This window comes from Mastigoproctus giganteus, chromosome 1 (genome assembly GCF_048544385.1).
Source record: "Mastigoproctus giganteus isolate SK-2022 chromosome 1, ASM4854438v1, whole genome shotgun sequence".
Taxonomy (NCBI): domain Eukaryota; kingdom Metazoa; phylum Arthropoda; class Arachnida; order Uropygi; family Thelyphonidae; genus Mastigoproctus; species Mastigoproctus giganteus.
This window is the reverse complement of record NC_143575.1, coordinates 235911424-235932949: the sequence shown is the minus strand read 5'-3', so window position 1 is coordinate 235932949 and position 21526 is coordinate 235911424. Positions and strand designations below refer to the sequence as shown.

The following is a 21526-nucleotide window of genomic DNA, read 5'->3' as shown; positions in this document are numbered from 1 at the left end:
AATTACATAATGTGCCAGTGATGTTAGTAAAAACCTTCCATAGTAATCCTTCTATGGAAGGTTTTTTTGTGAATCCACAAACTTTCTGGATGATTTCAAGTGAAAAATCCTATACCACTCCAGTATACAACCCTCATGGCTTCATTAGTCAATGACACTGGACAAAAAAAAAAAAAAACACCTCTTTTGTACCTATGGAGCAAAATGCAGATTCTAAAGGAAATTAATCCACTCATTTCAAAAATATCAAAGTTATATCACTCCCATTAAAAGATATACTGAAATTTTAGTCACTTATTTCCAACTTATTTTTTAGTAACGTATTATTTTTTTATTTTATTTCAGATATGTTAATGAATGACCAACTTCAAATACATGTATCATACAATAATACTCATGCTATTTTAAAGAGACATTCATTCTATTTTCTTAGAAATGTTGCCACTTAGAGAGTTTATGACATAGTCTATTTTGCTTTTTCTCTTAAGAAACCAGAAATAATCTCCCATTGTGGCAGTACTCCACTGACCTAACTACTGCTTTTCTATAAGGGATAAGCAATATTTTGTGAATATTTCATAGTGGTACCAAGGTCACTTGATATAATGATGAAAGTGTTCCCCTTGATCATCACATCTCCCAAATTTTGAGGAGAAAAAAAACCGATGAGAATGAATTTTCAAAGATATTTGGCAGCCCATATCTTTATAACATTGCAGCAAACTTGATACCAGAGATTCATAATTATCTTCTCTCCTTTCAGGAAATAATTTAAAGCACAGCTGCTTTAAATGATTGCCAAGCTGTTAGTTCAATATCTGTAGCTTTGTTTCAAATACATCATCTTTGAGGAGTTTATTTGTAGCCCAGTGAAAACTCTTTCAGTTTTGTATCTGTTAAGTTGAGAAACACTTCCCTTATGTAGCGGAGTTCACCTTCCTTCTTTATCCAGAGTCTTAACAAAATTCTTCATTAATTCAAGCTTTATATGCAAAGGTGGAAGAACTTTTTTTGCTTCAACTGGTAGAACATATTTTATATTACTTCTCCTTAATAAAATTTCCTCCCTCTTTTCTGCTGTGCAACTTAGAAGCAGCAGTTCTATTTGATCTACAGATCAGTTTAAATTATAAACTAAGTCATACACCTCTTCTTGCTTAAAAAAGTATAGCAAATAATTTTCTAGTTGATCCTAATCTACTGAAGTGAACAGCCATAATTTCTGCAACACAAGAATTCTCATTTTATTCATGACTGCATCCTTTATCCCATAATTTTTAAGGGATCTGATATCAGCAGGTCTTTATGGGGAACAGGCTGTATTGTAGATGATATGTTAAGATATTTGACACTTTGCTTGCTTTTTTTGGACAACCCTGATATTTTTTATATGCAGAAATAGCAATCACCAATGTTGTACATTCATTCATTCAAGATACCATTAAGAATCCCACCATCCAAGCCGAAGCTTACTTGTGGCTTAGAACTTAACTTTTTTAACTCATGCAATATAATAAAACTCAATAAATTATTAATTAATTAATTATGAGTTGTGTTAAACAACTCAAAATAACACAAGTAACTAAGATTGAGAGCTCATTATGCCACTTGGCCCAAGCCAAGTGAGATAAACTTTGGACATTCATTGTAAGTCATGCCTATCACAGTGGACTTGGTTTCTGTTCCTGCCACTGGGAGGCGGGCTCTACTAATTTTTATTTGCTCTCTCCATTTAATTACAGCATAAACAAAATCATTAAAATAAGCAAACATATTTTTCCACAAACATAGTCCATAAGGATCTTTGCTCAAGCCTTCCCATCAATATCTTCAATTGACTCCTCACATTGACATAACAGCTGCAATAGAACATATGTTCAAATGTTTCCTCATGGTCTCCACATCAGAAATACTGATCTTGTGCCAACCCTAACTCACAGAGTCTTTTAGCAAGACCATGCCTGGTAATAAGGAAGGCTGCATTCACACCAAACTGCTGCCAGACTTTCTTCCTTACACCAATAATATTAACTTCCTAATTCATTTCACAAATATACGTGGTCTCAATTCTAATCTCAACGATGTCCATTTCCACTTCAGTCTGCCAAACCCCATGTACTTTTTCTGACAGAATCTCAGTTATCGGTTGATTCAACTACTACTCATCTCAGATGCCCAAATTATTCGCTGTATGATTCCTTTCGCCTCAAAGGTGGTACTTGTGCATATGTCCGTTCTGATATTCCCTATCAGAGACTTGGTAATTTGGAATCTCCTCTCTTTGATCTTCTCTGGCTTAAAATCTCTCTACCTCATTGTGTCAAATTCATCTGTTGTCTCTACCGTTCTCCCAACTCCACTAATCACTTGCAGCTCTTTGACTTCCTCTCTTTGCAACTTGACTTTCTCCAGTCCAACTTTCCTAACAGTGAGGTAATTTTCCTTGGTGATTTTAATGTTCACAACTCCAGCTGGCTTCCGTTTTCTAGTCACACTGACCCAGCTGGTCGAGATACTGAGGCTTTTGCAATTACTAATGACTTTGCACAGATTGTTCATTTACCTACAAGAATACCGGACGATCCTAATCACAAACAACCCTTCTAAGTACACGGTCGAAGTGAGAGGTCCTTTAGGCATTTCAGATTACAACTTGGAGATTGTCTCTTCTCCAATGGAGCCTTTATCTCAAGGCTATTCCCAACCTCGTGTTGTTTGGCATTAAAAGAATGCAAAATGGGATGACCTGCGAGATTTCTTTTCTTCTTTTCCTTGGTCGGATTACTGTTTTAAAACTTTTGATGTCAACGTTTGTTCAGATCGTGTCAGTGAAATTATTCTTGCAGGAATGGAATCCTTTATCCCGCACTCCACTTTAAAATCTCGTCCTTTATCTAAACCTTGGTTTTCCAATAAATGTGCTAAGGCTGTTCAAGAGAAGAATGTTGCATATCGTAATTGGCTTGTTTCTAATTCTTCAGTTTCATTTTCTGCCTACAGCAAACCTCGCAACAATTGTAAAGCAGTTATTAATCAGTCCAAACTAGAGTTTGAACAGGTTAAGAGTAGAAAACTTGCTTCTTGTCCTAATGATAGCCAAACATTCTGGTCTCTTGCCAAAGCTATTGGCCGCAACTTTTGCCCATCTCTGCTCCCACCTCTGTCCAAACCAGATGGTTCTTTAGTCACTTCAGCCAAGGATAAAGCTGACCTGCTAGCATCCCATTTTTCTTCCAACTCATGTATTAATGATCTTGGTAAAACACCTCCCACCATTCCCAACACGCTCCATTCAATGCCTCCTGTGGTCTTCCGTCAAAAGGATGTCAGAAGGATTTTGACGAATCTTGATGCTAAGAAAGCTCCAGGTCCCGATGGTATTTCTCCACTTGTTCTCAAAACCTGTGCTCCTAAACTTACTCCTATTCTTTGCTGCCTTTTTTCACTTTCTTATTTCAAAGGTGTTTTTCCTTCTGCTTGGAAATTTGCTAATATTGTTGTTGTTGTTGTTATTTGGTTTTTAGGAGCATCAGCAACTAAGGCCATATTGCTCCGGAGATATGCGGTGGTCATTCCCTGACTTTTCTGCATCCTCCGATTTGGTGGTCACGGGCTCAAACCCTGGTCTAATCAAGAAGGGTGTGCTATGCACTGCCGCTCCTGACCAATGTTGTATAGTCCTCACCACACCATTGGAACAGCAAGAAGCATGCTTTTAATTTAAATTAGCCACATCCTTAGATTTGTGGTTCAAGTAATACAGCACATATATGGAGCCCAGGTTTTGTCCTAATCACCAATCTTCCAACCAAAATACAAGGAATATGCATGTTTACTAATACTGTAGATCTGGTTACTCTGAGTTTCTGTTGTTAACTGTCCACACAAGTAGCATAGGTGCCTCCATAGCCAGGTGGGAAGGAGCAGCAGTGTGTAGCACATGCTTCTTGATTAGACTGGGGTTCGAGCCCGTCACCACCAAATACGGAGGATGCAGAAAGGTCAGGGAACGACCACCGCATTTCCCGGAGCAATATGGCCTTAGCTGCTAATGCTCCTAAAAACCAAAATAACAACAACAACAAGTAGCATAAATTGTCAAGGTGATTCAGACACTTCCTTTGCTTTTGCTTAAACATTTTAACAATACAATGACAAGCAAAACACAATATGCAATAAATACACAGATAAACTGTACATGTACATGCACTACAAATGTCTTTCCATTACTGAAAGAGGTGGGATGCAGACAAACAGGGTTGAACATGTTAACCCTTTCAAACGTTACTGCCATCTATGGGCATATGCAAACATTATTATTTGCAGGTAATAAAAAAGTAATGAAATTAAAATGAAAAAATTAGTCTATCTATACATTAAAAAAGTTTTCTTCCTAGTGATATTTATTTGAGTCAATGGGAGAAGAGGGCGAGGCAATTACATCACTACAAATGCAATTAATTATTGACAACTGCCTCCATAACTTTCACCAACCTCTTGCATATGATTCTCTGTCTAACATTTGATGTTCCATTGTTAATGTTTTTTGTATATTAATGAATATTGTATATTTGTAAATACTGTAGTTTAGTATTTTATAAATATTTTAGTCTTGCTCTTTCGGATGCAGCAATATTCCTCATGTATTATGGAACCCAAAGCAAAACGTCTTTTCCTAAGTGACCTATGTAAACGCAGGTAAATAATTACATAGTGATATTGGCTGAAGTCCATTATAGTATACACCAGCAGGTACTTCAATGAAAGTGAGGAAGACGGCAATAATTGACAGGTGAAGGAACCTCCCTTTTCTGATTGTTTTGTGTCGTCAAGGAGGGGGGCTCAGGTAGGGTGTTTATCCCTCCATCCTACTGTTTTAAAATGGGAAAATGAGTTCCCAATTTAAAAACAGCAGCAAATGTGGGGAAAAACACCCTAGGCATATCAACCTAGGATGGGCAGGGAAAGCAGTGGCATCTGCCAATCACTGCTTTGTTCCTGGCCATTTGTCGAAATATGGGAGTCACAACTTGTCAATCACTGCTTTCCCACTGTTTTGCTTACCGCCGTGTTGGAGGGTCTACACCGTTCTGGATTTTACCATGATATTTATTCGACCTTGAGAATGCCGCACACTTCAAATTATTATTATTATTATTGTTGTTAGCCATATGGTGCAAGGAAGCCTGAAGCTTATGCTGCACTAGCCAAAAAAATTCCCGAGTTACCCTGAGAGAGAGAGAGAGTCAAAAGGAATCACCAAGAAAGAGAAGAATGATGATATCCAGCTCAGGACCCTGGGTGTGCCAAGCCCATACTCACCAGATGTGAGCCCCCGGGGTTAAATGCACAGGTAAATAATTACATAGGTCATTTCCTGATTAGATATCGACCAGTGCATTTTGACAGGTGTGTCTTTTACATAGAAAAGGTTTGACTTACTCCGTATACCTCTACATTTTATATAGAAAAGCATGTGAGGGGGTGGGCGAGCAGGGAGCAAAGCCCCTAGTTTAACATTAATAAAAGATTAATGTCATATCTAATTCCCTAAATTGCATAAGATTTACATACATTGATTAAATGCAAAAACCATATAAATTGTGATGTGTCAAATCTGAAGAACTATTTCCGAAATTTCTGCATAAATGCAAATAGCTGATATATTAGTGTAAATAAAAACCATGTCATCCTTTTGTGAGTAATGAAATTATGAAAGTGAAGAAAAGCTGATTTTGGAATGTTAATTAATTAACATTCATTAAGTCTATTTGAATTGTTTTCTTTATTTGTAACATCTTTTAGATTGCATCTGTAGCCACAGCCTTTTAGTCATCTCTACAACCAGTAATCAGCAGGTTTCAAATGTGGACTATGGCCACTTTGTTTTAAAATCTCTACCAACATTTCTTCCACCAAAATGTTCTCTTAATAATGTAACTTTCCATCAAATGTAGCGATATCTCCACTTAGTCCAATACCCCTCTCTGTCTGAAGTCCAGAATGAAAATGTCTGCATTTCTCTATGTGTTCACAAATACACTAACAAAATATCCAATAATAATTTTTTCAAAAAATTACAATTCAACCCACAGGTTGAATATGCCCTGCTACACCCTATTCCTAGCATACACTTAGTTACTGTATTGAGCCATTAGGAGTAAAGCAATAATAGGTCAGATTTTAATAAGAGGACCACTTCTGGGCTTTTAATGCAACATAATCCATTCCCCACTCCCTCAAAGTAATACATCAGCAAATTTATGTGTTGATGGAAATATTTCTTCATTCCTTCACTAGTGATTCAAAATTCTGGACAGAATATGTGCAATGAAAACTCTCCCCATGTATATTCCTGTTTCTTGGAAACAGGAATATACAGTACAACTGTTTCTTGGAAACAGTTTTCTGGAACACACAACTAACTTTTCAGAGATTTCTTGTTGTCAAAATACAGTCAACTGTCTTCCACTTGCACATGATACTTCAGATAGCATCTACGGAATACTGAAAAGCCCAAAATCCACTGTACACAATCCTGTTGTATATCCTGTATATGTCAAAAGATTGCAGCTTCATTTATTTCAATATTTCAATATTTGCATAACCAACAATCTGCATAAAATAAACTTATTTATTAGATACCAATACTTATGGTAACATAGTAAACATTAAAAGAGCATTACTTGGAAAAACTATTAAGTTATAATATTTAACAAAAGGCACTTATCAAAAAATATTTAATTGCTTTGGTTAATGAAAGGATAAACAGGCACTTAAATTCATGCAGTCCCAATAAGTAAACAAACTTAGCTATTTTTGTATTTCTATATTAAAATCTGGATATTGGATTTAGATTTCTAGGTCACAGAAGCGAATATAGAACCTAACTGTATTCTGAGGAACACTAATGAATAAGAGTATGTACAGAAATTGTTCATTATGTAACTCATGTGGTAAGTAGTATAGTTAGCAGAAAGATAAAAATGAAGCTGGGGACCTAGCATGGACCAGACAAAGAGCAGGACAGTCTACAATGGGTTTGCAGCTTCTCATTTCTATAGCTAGTGTTCTTTAGTGTGGTAAAGTTAGGTTCATTCCTTGATCAATAGACCTTCTAAACCCAAAATCCAGGCCTGATGGCATATTTCAATACAGAAATCTGAAATGCAGTTAAAATTTATTTAGCTACTACGACTGTTTTGGTCAAATTGTACCAAGTTATCATTTCATACCAATAAACTAATTAAATATTTCATATGGTAAAGTGTCTTTTATAAATGTTATTACTTTACAGTGTACATTCCTTTATACAGTCTACAAAGTGAAAATATAATTTTCTTTCTTCTCTCATTAGTAACTCACTGGTACTAGTGAGCTTCTCTCACTAGTACCTAACTTGTATCTGTGTATTGTATTTGTAAGATAAATGACATCTGTAGTTTCTTTTCCATGCATACACAAACTGAATATTGTTGATTCACTGATTCTATATTGTTTACATATCTCAAAATTAACATAAACTTCAGGTTGAGTTACACAGAAAGGATATATTATACTCATAATAATGAACAAAACACTGAATGAGTTTGTCAAATCCAAACTAACCTTGTCAGTAGCTCCAAAGTCTCCATGACATTTACTCCTTCTTTAACACTAGTTTCCAAAAATCTGATCCCATAATTCTGAAAATTAATATATGCAATATTACTTTCATTCTGTATATAGTAATTCAATAATATATAATACTGTTGTAGATACACCATAGTTTACCCATAAATATGAACTATGTTTGTAGCGTAATGGCATTGTTTTAATTGTATCTCATATTGTGGATGCCTTCACAATGAGATAGCAGGTATTGAAGCACTACTTTGAATAAATAATGCTTCGAATAAATATGAGATACAATTAAAATGGTGCCATTACACCACAAACATAGTTCAAATTTATGGGTAAGCTATGGTGTAGCTACACCGATATTATATAGTTAATTATCTAAACCTATATGAAATTATGCCTTGTGCATTTCGTCTTCAAGGTAATTCAATACATAATTTGAATATTGTATCATTTCATAATGCATATTTGTCAGGATAGACTGCAGTATCAGTTAGACTTGTGACATGTTTGAGAGCAAGTGATCAATTGTATAAAATATGAGAAGTCCATTCATAGTATCTTAGATTTCACTACTGTCCAGGGGATTAACATGCTCTTATACAGTTTTTAAGCACAGAATTTGTTAGATGCCTGCAGACTGCAATGAATTTCTAACTGCCAAGTAGAGATTCATTGCGATATGTAGTCAGTGTATGGTATGTGTTTTCAAACCAGGTCTCTTGTCTAAACATAGTAAAACATATTTTACATAACATAGTTTTGATTATTTTATGTGAAACTTGATGGGAGGCAGCATTTGAGCATTTCCCCAACTCCTCTGTGATGGAGTTCCCTTCCACCAGCCATCAAGCCTTTAAAAAATACACCGAAGGAGTGTTAATAGCATCAGTAGTGATAAATGATGGAAGAAAGCAAGCTTATACAGCATCGTCCAAAAAAAACACAACTGAAATTCAAAAAAAAAAAACAATTGTCATGCTCTTGGAAAAACAAGTGGGGGAATGTATGTTTTAAGTTTTCTCAAAAAGATTTCTATTGAGTGATCCACAAATTCTGAGTTACCAATTAAATGAAAAACTTAGTAATTTAAATGGTAATCTTTAAAAACATGTTTCATGTTATGATATATACTGTTTTTCCATATTTGTCTGAATGGTCTGAATATTCAAAAGTTTCAAAATCCAAATCCCTTTAAGAAAGACTTCACTTTAAATAATAAATAACAAAAAATGAGTTATAAAACAGGATGATTAATTGACTTCTGCAATTGTGGATCTGTAAAAATTTAAAAACAATATAATCAATGTGTGTGTGTACATTAGAATATCGCCAATTAATTCTGAGGATTACCATTATTAATTTTTCACAAGACATGATACATTGATATTGATTGATATACGAGAACCTTGCAAAATCATGCAAGATTCTCACATTCTATAAATTAGAAAAGTGAAGTGGAATCTTAGGACAGGATACACTTGATATAATATAGTACTGATTTGCAATTTAACCCACACTGCACGTGCATGTGTGTATGTGTGCGCGCACATAACAAATGGTACACTGATAGGGTACCATGATATTCCCCCAGGTTTTTTAAGTGCTGCTGCACTGCTTGTGTGTGTGGGGGGGGGAGAAATCCTAGATACTATTATTTTGATTTGCCAATATGGCAGATCAAAATAACAGTATCTAGGATTAGTCTAATAGAAAATAATAGTTTCTAGGATTAGTAGTCATTCAGGACCCTTGAGTTTTGTCCAATTTAAACCAATTTTTGAGAGTTATGTGCTTAATCTGGAACTGGATCTTTTCATTTCAATCTACCATCCTGAAACAGGTCTGCTGCCACTCAAAGAAGCACCATATATTTAGAACTCATATTTACAGTATATCTGATAGGTCTTAAGATATACCGATGAGTAATTTTATTTTTCACTGCCATCTTGAAATAAGATTGAAATAATCTCCAATAAACTTGTCTGAAATGAAAATATCTGTTCAATTTTCTACTATATGATAACATTTGCCACATGTTTTGTATAGCATGTAGTTTCATGTCAATATAAGGTTCAATGTTTTATAAAAATGTAACAAACTGATATACATTTGTTTTTCTGTGCTAAACACAATTTCATACATTATAACTTATGCTGTTTTGCTGTATTTCATTCTTATTAACAAATACCTTAGCCTGCTTTCCAAAAAGTGGGGTTATGAGATCACTGTTGTCTTTTTAATCATGGGTCAATTCAAAAGCAAGCATCGTCCACAATATGGTTGATAAAGTTTGCTTTTTAATTTCACTTTATGCTATGAATACACTCTACTGGTATTAACTTACTCTATGATCATTAACTAGTCACACTGTAACTAGTGTTGCATCAACATTAACAGTTTTTTAAACACTACCAATATATATGGAGTTCTACTATATTTTAAAGATAATTATAAAGTATATTTAAAGTTTACAGGTCTTATAACTTCATATTATCAATGGTTGCTGGTGTTTTTTTTTTTTTTTTTTTTCCTCTTACACACAGCAGCATGCTCAGAGACATACAAATCACTAATCAACTCTTTACAAACTGTAACATTACAGACTATGTGACATCAAAAAAAGCCATGAATTAGGGTTGAATTTGAAAGTGTCTGCAATTCTGCCCAGACACGATAGGAGGGAGTACATAATGAGAGCCTTGTCGATCAATTCGGCCATAGAAAGATTGCACAAGGCTCAAGGGGTAGAATTTTTTTTAGCCTGGTCTGTACTTGTTAAAAGGAGAGACTGCTTCTACACGGATGGGATACACTTAAATAGAAAGGGTGCAAAAATATTTGCTGCTGCTATCGAGGCAGTGTTAGGTGGGTCGGAAAACTGCTAGCTTGGGGGAATACACGGACTAATAGATTAACAGTAGCCACTGGCAGAGGTGAAAGTGATTCTTGCACTGCTTCTATTGGAATGAGCAGCAGCCTGGAAAACAAGATGCAGGGTATTTCAGAGACTGCTGGGAGTCATTGCGGTACAAGTAAACACATGGGTTGTGTTAGGGTAGCTAAGAATAGGAACAGGTGCATGTATACTTCCGTGTACACCAATGCTAGGAGTTTGGTTGCTGTTATTTGGTTTTTAGGAGCATTAGCAACTAAGGCCATATTGCTCCGGGATATGCGGTGGTCATTCCCTGACCTTTCCGCATCCTCCGTATTTGGCGGTGACGGGCTCGAACCCCGGTCTAATCAAGAAGCGTGTGCTACGCACTGCTGCTCCTTCCCACCTGGCTACGGAGGCGCCTAGGAGTTTGGTAAATAAATTTGATGAATTTGAGGTATTGCTCAAAATATCAAAGGCAGATATTGTTGGGATATCAGAGACATGGTGTCACACAGATATAAGGAAGGCAGAACTGGAATTTGGGGAGTACAATGTGTACAGAAAGGATAGACAGGATAGGAAGGGAGGAGGGGTTATGCTATTAGTTAAGAAACACATAAAATCCAAGGAAGTGAAGCGCAGTCGACATCGCTGGACAGTGCAGTGTCAAGTCAGTTTGGTGTGACATATGCATTGGGAAATCAAAATTGAGAGTAGGAGTGTGCTATAGGCCTAATGACTCTGATGAGTATAATACGACACTGTACAGGAAAATAAAGTGGGCAAGTAAATCAGAAAGTCTTATAATGGAGGATTTTAATTTCCCAGATATCGACTGGAATTTGTTGGTTGGTCACTCACACACTAGCAAGACTATCGTGTCTGGGCAGAATTGCAGACACATAGACATACATTGTGGCCTAGCTCGCAGCATTTCCTCAGCATGGTCCTGTATTTTTCCAACAAATCGTCAGATCATGTACATTTAATGTCATTAGTCCCCACATGAATAATAATATTCTCTTTACCCCCCCTTAAAATCTGACAATCTGTTGGTGACATCATTAATAGTTGATCCCTGCAGACATACCCTGGTTCTACTCCACCTATCCTTATTACAAAAAATATTCCGTTTCCCTGACAATGGAGTCTCCTAATAAAACAATGTCCTTTTTAACCAGAGTAGGTTGCACTTGGTTTTTCTGTTTTGAGGCACGAATCGGGTGTACATCACTTGGCAGATTGCCGGAGTCTTGAGTCCCTGCCGAGCTCCCAGATGCATTATTCTTGAGGGCAAGCACCCGTTTTTTCAGGGACTCAAATTGTTCCATCAGGGCACCAAATTGTAATTTAAGATCGGTGCACACCTTACATCGATCACAAAGAAAAGAATCCCCAGGTGAGCTATGATTAGTCACCAGGTCGACCTTGGAAAACATTCCACAGGTTCCACAATGAATTAAATCATGATTCGCCCATAAATCGCCATCGGCTATTTCCGTGTGAGTCATAATACCCTGTGACGTGTTTATGGCAGATCTCATAACTACCATTATAAAATTAGCTAAATATCAATAAAAATTAACTTTAAAAAATTATATCTATAATATTATAAAAATCAAACTGTTACAGGAAAACTTATAACAAAATAATCCAACAATATCTAAATAAATCAAATATTTAAAAGCCCTAATCAACAGTAATCCAATCCACTTAACTGAGGAGCCATGACGAAGCACGTCTGCTCACATGGATGGATGGGATCTATCCAATTATATTAAAGGAGGCAGCAAAGGAAGTAAGCAAACCCTTAGCCATAATTACGAGAGCTTCTTTGGACTCAGGAGAGGTACCCATAGATTGGAGATGTGCAAATGTGACCCCAATTCACAAAGGAGGATCAAAGGCTGACACAAGTAGTTATAGACCTGTGAGTTTAACTTCTGTTCCAGAAAAATTAATGGAGGCACTGGTTAAAGAAGCACTGCAGGATCATCAAGACAAGACTTCAGTTATAGCTCAGACACAGCATGGTTTTGTTAAGGGAAAGTCTTGCCTGACCAATTTGATTGGATACTATGATGCAGTCACAAAAGAACTGGATGCAGGGAATAACTTTAATATTATATATTTGGATCTTAGAAAGGCTTTTGATACTGTTGCACATGGAAGACTGCTGCACAAATTGGAGCAGTGTGGCATTGGAGGCAAACTGCTGCTATGGATAAAGGGATGGTTGAGGGGGAGAAGACAGAGAGTGGTAATCAATGAACACTGCTCATTGTGGACTAATGTTATTAGTGGAGTCCCTCAGGGTTCAGTGTTGGGTCCATTGTTCTTTTCTGTATTTATAAATGATATTGATGATGGTATATCAAGCTTAATGTCCAAGTTTGCAGATGATACAAAGGTTGGCAGGGTTGTTGAGGACACTACTGACAGTATGCTGCTGCAACAGGATCTGGAAAGGTTGATCAGATGGGCTGAGAGGTGGCAAATGAAGTTTAACATTGACAAATGTAAAGTACTACATATGGGAAATAGTAACCCCAGAGTAACGTATCAACTCGGTGGTACTACACTGACAGTGGTAGAGAATGAAAAGGACCTGGGGGTAATTGTGCAGGCAGATATGAAGTTTTCTGAGCAGTGCAGACGGCCTGCAAGAGTAGCTCATGGTGTCTTGTCAATGATATACAGGAATTTTTCTAGCAGGGATAAGGAGGTGATTATTCCCTTGTATAAGGCAATGGTCAGGCCACACTTTGAGTACTGTATACAGGTCTGGAGGCCTCATTTCAAGAAGGACGTAGAGCTGCTGGAATGAGTACAGAGAAGGGCATCAAGATTAGTGAATGGAACAAAGATTTGCTCTTACGAAGAAAGGCTTAAGTTTTGCAAATTACAGTGTCTGGAGACTAGGCACCGGCGAGGTGATCTGATCGAGGTGTATAAAGCCTTGAATGGTTTGAGCATGCTCAATGCTAATGGGATTCTTCCTCTTGCTCAGAATAATCACCTGAGAGGGCATAAATTCAAATTGAGGAAAGACAGATGTAGGATAGATGTGTGGAAATTTGCCTTTAGCCAGCGGGTAGTTGGTTGGTGGAACAGACTTCCATCCCTTGTTGTGGAAGTTGATAGCCTAAATAAATTTAAGGCTCAGCTGGACAGGTATTTCGAATGAACGGAGGGGTGAAATGGGAGTGGTTTTTTTTTTTTTTTTTTTTTTTTTTTGGCTGATGCTGCATAAGCTTGCTTTCTTGCATCATATGCCTCTACTAATGCTAATGCTAATGATTTTGCCACATCACTTGTTTAGAGAAATTCTTAAAAGGCTCTTCAATCGGGACTGATAAGCTAATCTCTGGCAGAGGGAGTAAGGTTTCTACTTACATGTACAGATATAAACAATGGAACTATATGGTCTAAGATTCTGATGTGCTGCAAAACCACCAGCAATAACAATTTCCTCGATAAGAATGTTCCACTTGTAGTTATGATTACTTTGTGAGTAAATTTATGCAGATTACTTTGTGAGTAAATTTATAGTTAACAGTAAATTTATAGCAAATGTTTCTTGATACATTTTATTAATATTCTTTTAATGAAGTGTGATTCTAAGACATATTGTTAAAAGGAAAATACATTCTATTTTACATTTCTGATGTAAAATAGAATAAATAATTGTAATTTTAGAAAAATTACAGAATTTGATTCAATCTTCCTTTTTTAACAAGTTGCTCCTTAAAGATATGCTTTATATTGTAAAATATTTATTTCAGTTAATGTAGCACTACAGTAAGTCTTTTTGCAATGAATAAGCTTTTTTTTTTTTTTTATCCTGATCATCATTTGGCATTCTGTGATCCTTAAAAGGCATGAATATGCAAGTGTGTAAAAATGAATAAGAAGAACAAGATACTGCAAAAATATTCAAATTAAATTTTAATAGATTAACTGAAAATTATAATTGTCGTTTCAGGTTTTCATCAATGAAAAAGAACAATAATAATTTTTAGATTATACAGGGTAATTCAAAAGTCTCCATACATAAGGAATAATGTTTCTTTTTTTTTCCTTTTTTAGGTACCCTTCTAAAATGCCTTTGTTCAAAGAAGAGCGAACAAAAATCATTCTCATGCTGGATCAGGAAGCTGTTGCAAGGTGCAATGGAATGTAACAGGAGACATGGCAAGTGCATTTCACACTACACTGTTGCCAAACTTATTGAGAAGTTCTGAAAGACGAAGTGTTACTGATCAACCGAGAAGTAGTTGTCCACGAACATCTATCAATGAAGGCACAACCGACATAGCGCTTGGTCACGCTGGCAGTGTTTGAAGAGTCCCCAAAAAGTACTATGGTTGTCTGCAGAAAGTAGTGTCAGCCAATCATGTATTGTATGCATCACGAAAAAGCACAAATGGCATCCATACAAAATGTAAACGTTGCAGCATCTTAGTGAAGACAATCTGGATAGGCAGATGGAATTTTGCGAATGGGCAGTAAACAAACTTGACGGTGATGCAAACTTCTCATTTGGGATCTTGTTTACTGGTAAAGCCAATTTTTACGTTAATGGAGAAGTTAAATGCCAAAACCTATGTTATTTGAGAGATACCAACCCACACTGGATGAGTCCCTCAAAGATGCAAGTTGCGGGAAAACTGATGGTATGGTTCGGGATATATGGAAATGAAATTGTCAGGCCTGTTTTCTTTGACACAAATCTGAATGCTGAAACGTACCTAAACATGCTGCAAGACAAGATCATATCATCCCTGCTAAGTGACGACAGAGAAATTCCAGCATATTTTCAATCCATTATGGTATCACATAATGGGATGGTGTCCCATATCACATAATTTGGGATCCTGCAGATCAAAAGAATAATGTGCTCCTATGGAATGGCAAGTGATATTTGCATTGTGGGGATGGTTGGATCAGCAGTTTCCAGGTTCCTAGATTGGTCGCAGTGGTCCTGTGGAGTGGTCTCCAAGGTCCTCAGATCTTAGCCCAATTGATTTTTACTTGTGGGGGGGAACTTGAAAGCCAATGGTGTACCAGGAAAAGATACAAAACTTGAATCACCTAAAGGAACGCATTCGAAATGCAATTACACACATAACATCAGATGTGTTAACACAAGTTCAACATGAGTGGGCGAGATGCATCTGTATATGTTTTCAAGGGAATGGCAACCATGTTTTGTGAATAAAGTGACAGTTTGTTAAAAAAGTGACCATTTTCCCTATGTATGGTTTGATTTTTTTTTTTTTTTTTTTGGAGCATTAGCAAGTAAGGCCATATTGCTCCAAGAATATGCAGTGGTCATTCCCTTGACCTTTCCGCATCCTCCGTATTTGGTGGTGACTGGCTCGAACCCTGGTCTAACCAAGAAGCGTGTGCTACGCACTGCTGCTCCTTCCCACCTGGCTACGGAGGCGCCAACCTATGTATGGAGATTTTTGAATCATCCTGTAGTTACATAGTAATGAAATGAGAAACAGCAAAAGAAATAAGTCCACGAGCAATGGTCCTCCACTTGGTCACTCCTGAACTGAAAAAAAAAAAAGGTTATTTCCTAAACCCGAGTGGAACAGTTATTCGTAAAATGTAATTTGCAAACTGTAAAATTAAATTGTTATTAAATTCTGTTTAATAACCTATAGAACTAAGCTTATGCTTAAACATGGTTCTACAGGTTATTGCATAAGCTTAGAAGCACTTGGTAGGTCTCCCTTATTTCTGTTATTGCGTGTTGGCTTCCAAAAATTCTCTTCTTCTGTTGTTCTTAATATCCAGAACTTTGGGATCTACAGATCAAAAGAATAATGTGCTCCTAAGGAATGGCAAGTGATATCCAAATCCAAGTTGGTGTGCTCCTTCATTCTATATCTAATTTTTCTGTATATACTTTTTATTGTATTGGAAGATGGTTCTGTAAAGAGTATCCTTGGTTTCCAACAATATTGGGGGGCAGATCCCAATACCTGTTAACTTTTTTTTTTTTTATTTTTTTTTTTACCTTTGAAATAGATTTTGATATTGTATCCCTTCTACATCCCCACTAGAAACCAAGGATACTATATACAAAGTCACATGTAAATGCAACAAACGTTGGACAGAGATACAGAAATATGAAATATTGAACAAAAGGATACTACCCACCATTCCATAAGAATGTCATTCTTTCAATCTGCTAGGATTATACAATTATGGGACTTTAAAATATCACTGGAAGAAGAAGAGAATTTTGGAAATCTTTTATATTTAATCTAAAACAAGGGAGAAGTAAGCATTCCCCCCTTCATCAGCCATCTCTGTGCTCAAATATTTCCAGAGGAGGAGGAAGTCTTCCTTCACCTTCTGGGGTAAAGGAAAAAAACATGGGACACTCACAACCAAGATGTTTGGCCTGATTAGTGGCACTAAGCAGAAGCCAGAAAATAGCTGACAACCAGCCAATTCAACCCCCCACACAAGGCTTAAGAAGTAGGTCTTTATTCAGTTCAGAAGTGGAAGCCATTGCTTGGAGACTTATTTTTGTATGGTTATTTTGTTAAATATTCATGTATTTTCCAGTTAATTTTTAATTAACCTATTAAAATTTCATATCAATGTTTTTACACTGTCCAAAACATATTAAATTTTTTAAGTGTCTTCATATTTATTATGTGACACACAACTTGCGCTAAAAATAAATCTAACCCCAAATTTGGTAAAAGCTAGATATTCCTCATTATTACAAAATATCATTAGAAAATACATATACATAAAATAATAGTTAGATTGCACTGCAGTGTTTTTCTTGAGTCTTCCATATGGTAAAAACTAAATCTTAACACATCTTTCCTTACCGTAGCTAGTCTTTCCCCATCTTCTGTTTTAATTACTGTTTGTCCTGAAGAACGTGCAGCTGGTCTAAGATCACATTTATTAGCCACAGCTACAACTGGTATATCTTTAGCTGTACAGTTCTAAAAAAATGCCATTATGAAAAGAAATGACTTTTAAAAAAAATTTTTTTTTTCATGAAATTCAGCAATGTGATAAAATATTACATCATTTTTACATATTTTTTTAACTTAGTCAGAATCAACAGAGTCAGAGAGCTTCTGTTCAGATTAAATTTATTAAGAATTGCAGCCAAACTTGCAAATTACTTGTTAGTACAATTGAAAGCAGTAGAAAGTAAACAGAAAAGATAAAAATGAAATTAAAATTTTGTGTTGTAACTGTTAGAAATTGTCATCAGTATAACCATATGAAAAACTTTTTCTTCTACTCCTACTACAACTAATGGGATTTTTCATATACTGTAACAACTTTCTGTAAATTGCACTCTAAATGAACAGAGCTTCTTGAACATGTATCATTGATGTTTAATTCATGATGGACATTCTATTGATAAAATTGTAGGGTTGTACAATGTTAATGTTATAAAATTTCTTTACAAATTAAGTCCTAGCAAAGACTGAAAAGACATTATGCTTATTGTTACAAGTACTGTAATATTTGTTGTAATGAAAACTTTTGAAATGTTGTAAAATTTGCTATTATTAGCTTCTAAAATGTAGCTGTTTAGTAAAAATGTGTTTTATATTTGACATTTAGTTTACTTTTTCTCTCATCATTGTTACTGCAAATGATTGCATATACACTTTCATGTGAAAGCAAGCTTTGATATACATGTGACTGCCAGAGGCAGGAACAAAATAAAGTGTTAAAGAGAGAAGAGAAACTGCTAAATGATGTGTTATTAATTATAGTATCAGAAAAAGTTTCTAACAGAAGAAAGATGTTTATTGTAAATGATAATTATTCTATATCAGTTAAGAATATAAAAGAAAAAGCTATTCTGGATCTACTGCAATACCTTCTCATGAAAACTAATTAACTGTTAGACAGGGAAATTTCATACATTTTTGGAAATTTTCAAAATTTCGAGTGAATTCAGTATTCTTAAAGATAACAGTTAAAAGATGGAGTACATGAAAATAAAATATATTTATTTAATGAAAGTCTTCTCTCAAGTAAGATATATGTTATCAAGGTCATTATAATGTTAAAATTGGTAGAGTAGTTAATGATCACTGTCAAGCTGAGCTTCTTCAGAGAGACCTAGATAGACTTCAAGAATGATAAAAAAAATGGCAGCTGTGCTTTAATCCAACAAAGTGTAAGGTATTACACCTGGGAAACAGTAATCCCAAAATAACTTATTCACTTGGTGGAGTTCAACTAAACCCAGTACTGGAGGAAAGGGACTTGGGTGTTACGATACGGTCAGACATGAAATTCTCTGAGCATTGTAAACAGGTTGCAAGGAAGGCCCATGGTGTCCTATCGATGATCTATCGAACTTTTGCAAGTAGAGATAAGGACGTGATAATCCCATTATATAAGGCTTATGTTAGACCACACTTGGAATACTGTGTTCAAGTATGGAGACCGCACCTAAAGAAAGACATCGAGCTTCTTGAGATCGACAAAAGGGCGTCCTTATGAAGAAAGACTTCGAATATTACGAGAAATCCTTGGCAAGGGATGCAAAGAAAAACAGCAAAGAGTTCTTTACTTATGTAAACTCTAGAAGGAAGGGGATGAATCAGATTGGTCCACTTGATATTGATGGGTCAACTGTTGATGATCCTGCTCAGGTAGCTAACAAACTAAATGAATATTTTGCATCGACATTCACACATGAGGAGTTATTCAGCAAGGGGAATGCCAGAGGTGTATTCAACTCTAGCAGTAATCTACAGAATCTTGAAATAAGTGGGAGTAAAGTGGAGGAGAAACTGTTGAAGATAAACACAAGAAAGGCACCCGGGGTGGATGGGATCTATCCAGTTATATTAAAGGAGGCAGCAAAGGAAGTAAGCAAACCCTTAGCCATAATTATGAGAGCTTCCTTGGACTCAGGGGAGGTACCCATAGACTGGAAATGTGCAAATGTGACCCCAATTCACAAAGGAGGATCAAAGGCTGACACAAGTAATTATAGACCTGTGAGCTTAACTTCTGTTCCAGGAAAATTAATGGAGGCACTGGTTAAAGAAGCACTGCAGGATCATTTAGACAAGACTTCAGTTATAGCTCAGACACAGCATGGTTTTGTTAAGGGGAAGTCTTGCCTGACCAACTTGATTGGATACTATGATGCAGTCACAAAAGAACTGGATGCAGGGAATAACTTTGATATTATATACTTGGATCTTAGAAAGGCTTTTGATACTGTTGCACATGGAAGACTGCTACACAAATTGGAGCAGTGTGACATTGGAGGCAAATTGCTGCTATGGATAAAGGGGTGGTTGAGGGGGAGAAGACAGAGAGTGGTAATCAATGGACACTGCTCATCGTGGACTAATGTTATTAGTGGAGTCCCTCAGGGCTCAGTGTTGGGTCCATTATTGTTTTCTGTATTTATAAATGATGTTGATGATGGTATATCAAGCTTAATGTCCAAGTTTGCAGACGATACAAAGGTTGGCAGGGTTGTCAAGGACACTACTGACACTATGCTGCTGCAACAGGATCTGGAAAGGTTGAGCAGATGGGCTGAGAGGTGGCAAATGAAGTTCAACATTGACAAATGTAAAGTACTACACATGGGAAACAGCAACCCCAGAGCTACGTATCAACTCTGTGGTACTACACTGACAGTGGTAGAGAATGAAAGGGACTTGGGGGTGGTTGTGCAGGCAGATATGAAGTTCTCTGAGCAGTGCAGACGGGCTGCAAGAGTAGCTCATGGAGTATTGTCAATGATATACAGGAATTTTTCCAGCAGGGATAAGGAGGTGATTATTCCATTGTATAAGGCAATGGTCAGGCCACACTTTGAGTACTGTATACAGGTCTGGAGGCCTCATTTCAAGAAGGGTGTAGAGCTGCTGGAACGAGTACAGAGAAGGGCAACAAGATTAGTGAATGGAACAAAGGAGTGCTCTTACGAAGAAAGGCTTAAGTTTTGCAAATTACAGTGTCTGGAGACTAGGCACCAGCGAGGTGATCTGATAGAGGTGTATAAAGCCTTGAATGGTTTAAGCATGCTCAATGCTGATGGGATTCTTCCTCTAGCTCAGAAAAATCACCTGAGAGGGCATAAATTCAAATTGAGGAAAGACAGATGTAGGATAGACGTGCGGAAATTTGCCTTTAGCCAGCGGGTGGTTGGTTGGTGGAACAGACTTCCATCCCTTGTGGTGGAGGTTGATAGCCTAAATAAGTTTAAGGCTTAGCTGGACAGGTATTTTGAACGAACAGAGGGGTGAAATGGAAATGGGTTTTTTTTTTTTTTTTTTTTTTGGCTGATGCTGCATAAGCTTGCTTTCTTGCATCAAATGCCTCTACTAATGCTAATGCTAATGTGGGTTGCAGAGTTTGGAAACTAGACACCTTAGAGGAGATTTGATTGAGGTGTTTAAGGCTCTGAGAGGCATCAGTAAAATGAATGAGGACAAAATTTTCAAGATTATAAATGATGCTAAAACACGGGGACATAAATTCAAGTTACGGGGGGAAATGTTTAGATTGGACTGCAGGAAGTTTTATTTTAGCCAGCGAGTTATACATTACTGGAATAAGTTGCCTTCATGGGTGGTAGAGGCCGACAGTTTGGGGAAATTCAAAGGTCATTTGGATAGTACTTTCGGGTAAGGGAAGCACATAGGATGATAGGTTTAATTTCCTTTTTATTTATTTTTTATTTTATTTTTTTTATTTATTAATTATTATTATTTAGTTATTTATTTTATTTATTTATTAATTTTTTGTTTTTATCATTGTTTTGTTCGGATTTTTCTTTTTTTTTTTTTTGGCTGGTGCAGCATAAGCCATAGGCTTTCTTGCACCATGCAGCCATTACTAATACTAATACTGATTATAAAGAATCAAAGGTAGGAGAAAGTTTGTTTTCTTCACTCAAGTTGGCATCTAGGAAAGAGAAGAAAAAGAAGTAGCCATACAAGAGAACGTTAAAAATAATTAAACATCAAAATTTGTTGATGCTAA

General features: G+C 36.3%; 1 protein-coding gene across 1 annotated transcript in view; it reads right to left on the bottom strand.

The window, feature by feature from the left end:
- Positions 1–21526, bottom strand: part of LOC150091659 (ras and EF-hand domain-containing protein-like) — a 215918-nt gene that overhangs the window by 284 nt on the left and 194108 nt on the right. Inside the window, exons 16-17 of the mRNA XM_090369154.1 lie at positions 17365–17484; positions 7609–7685 (exon numbers count right to left, since the gene is read on the bottom strand). Of these exons, the coding sequence (XP_090225280.1) occupies positions 7609–7685; positions 17365–17484 (197 nt within the window). The remainder of the gene's footprint in view (positions 1–7608; positions 7686–17364; positions 17485–21526) is intronic.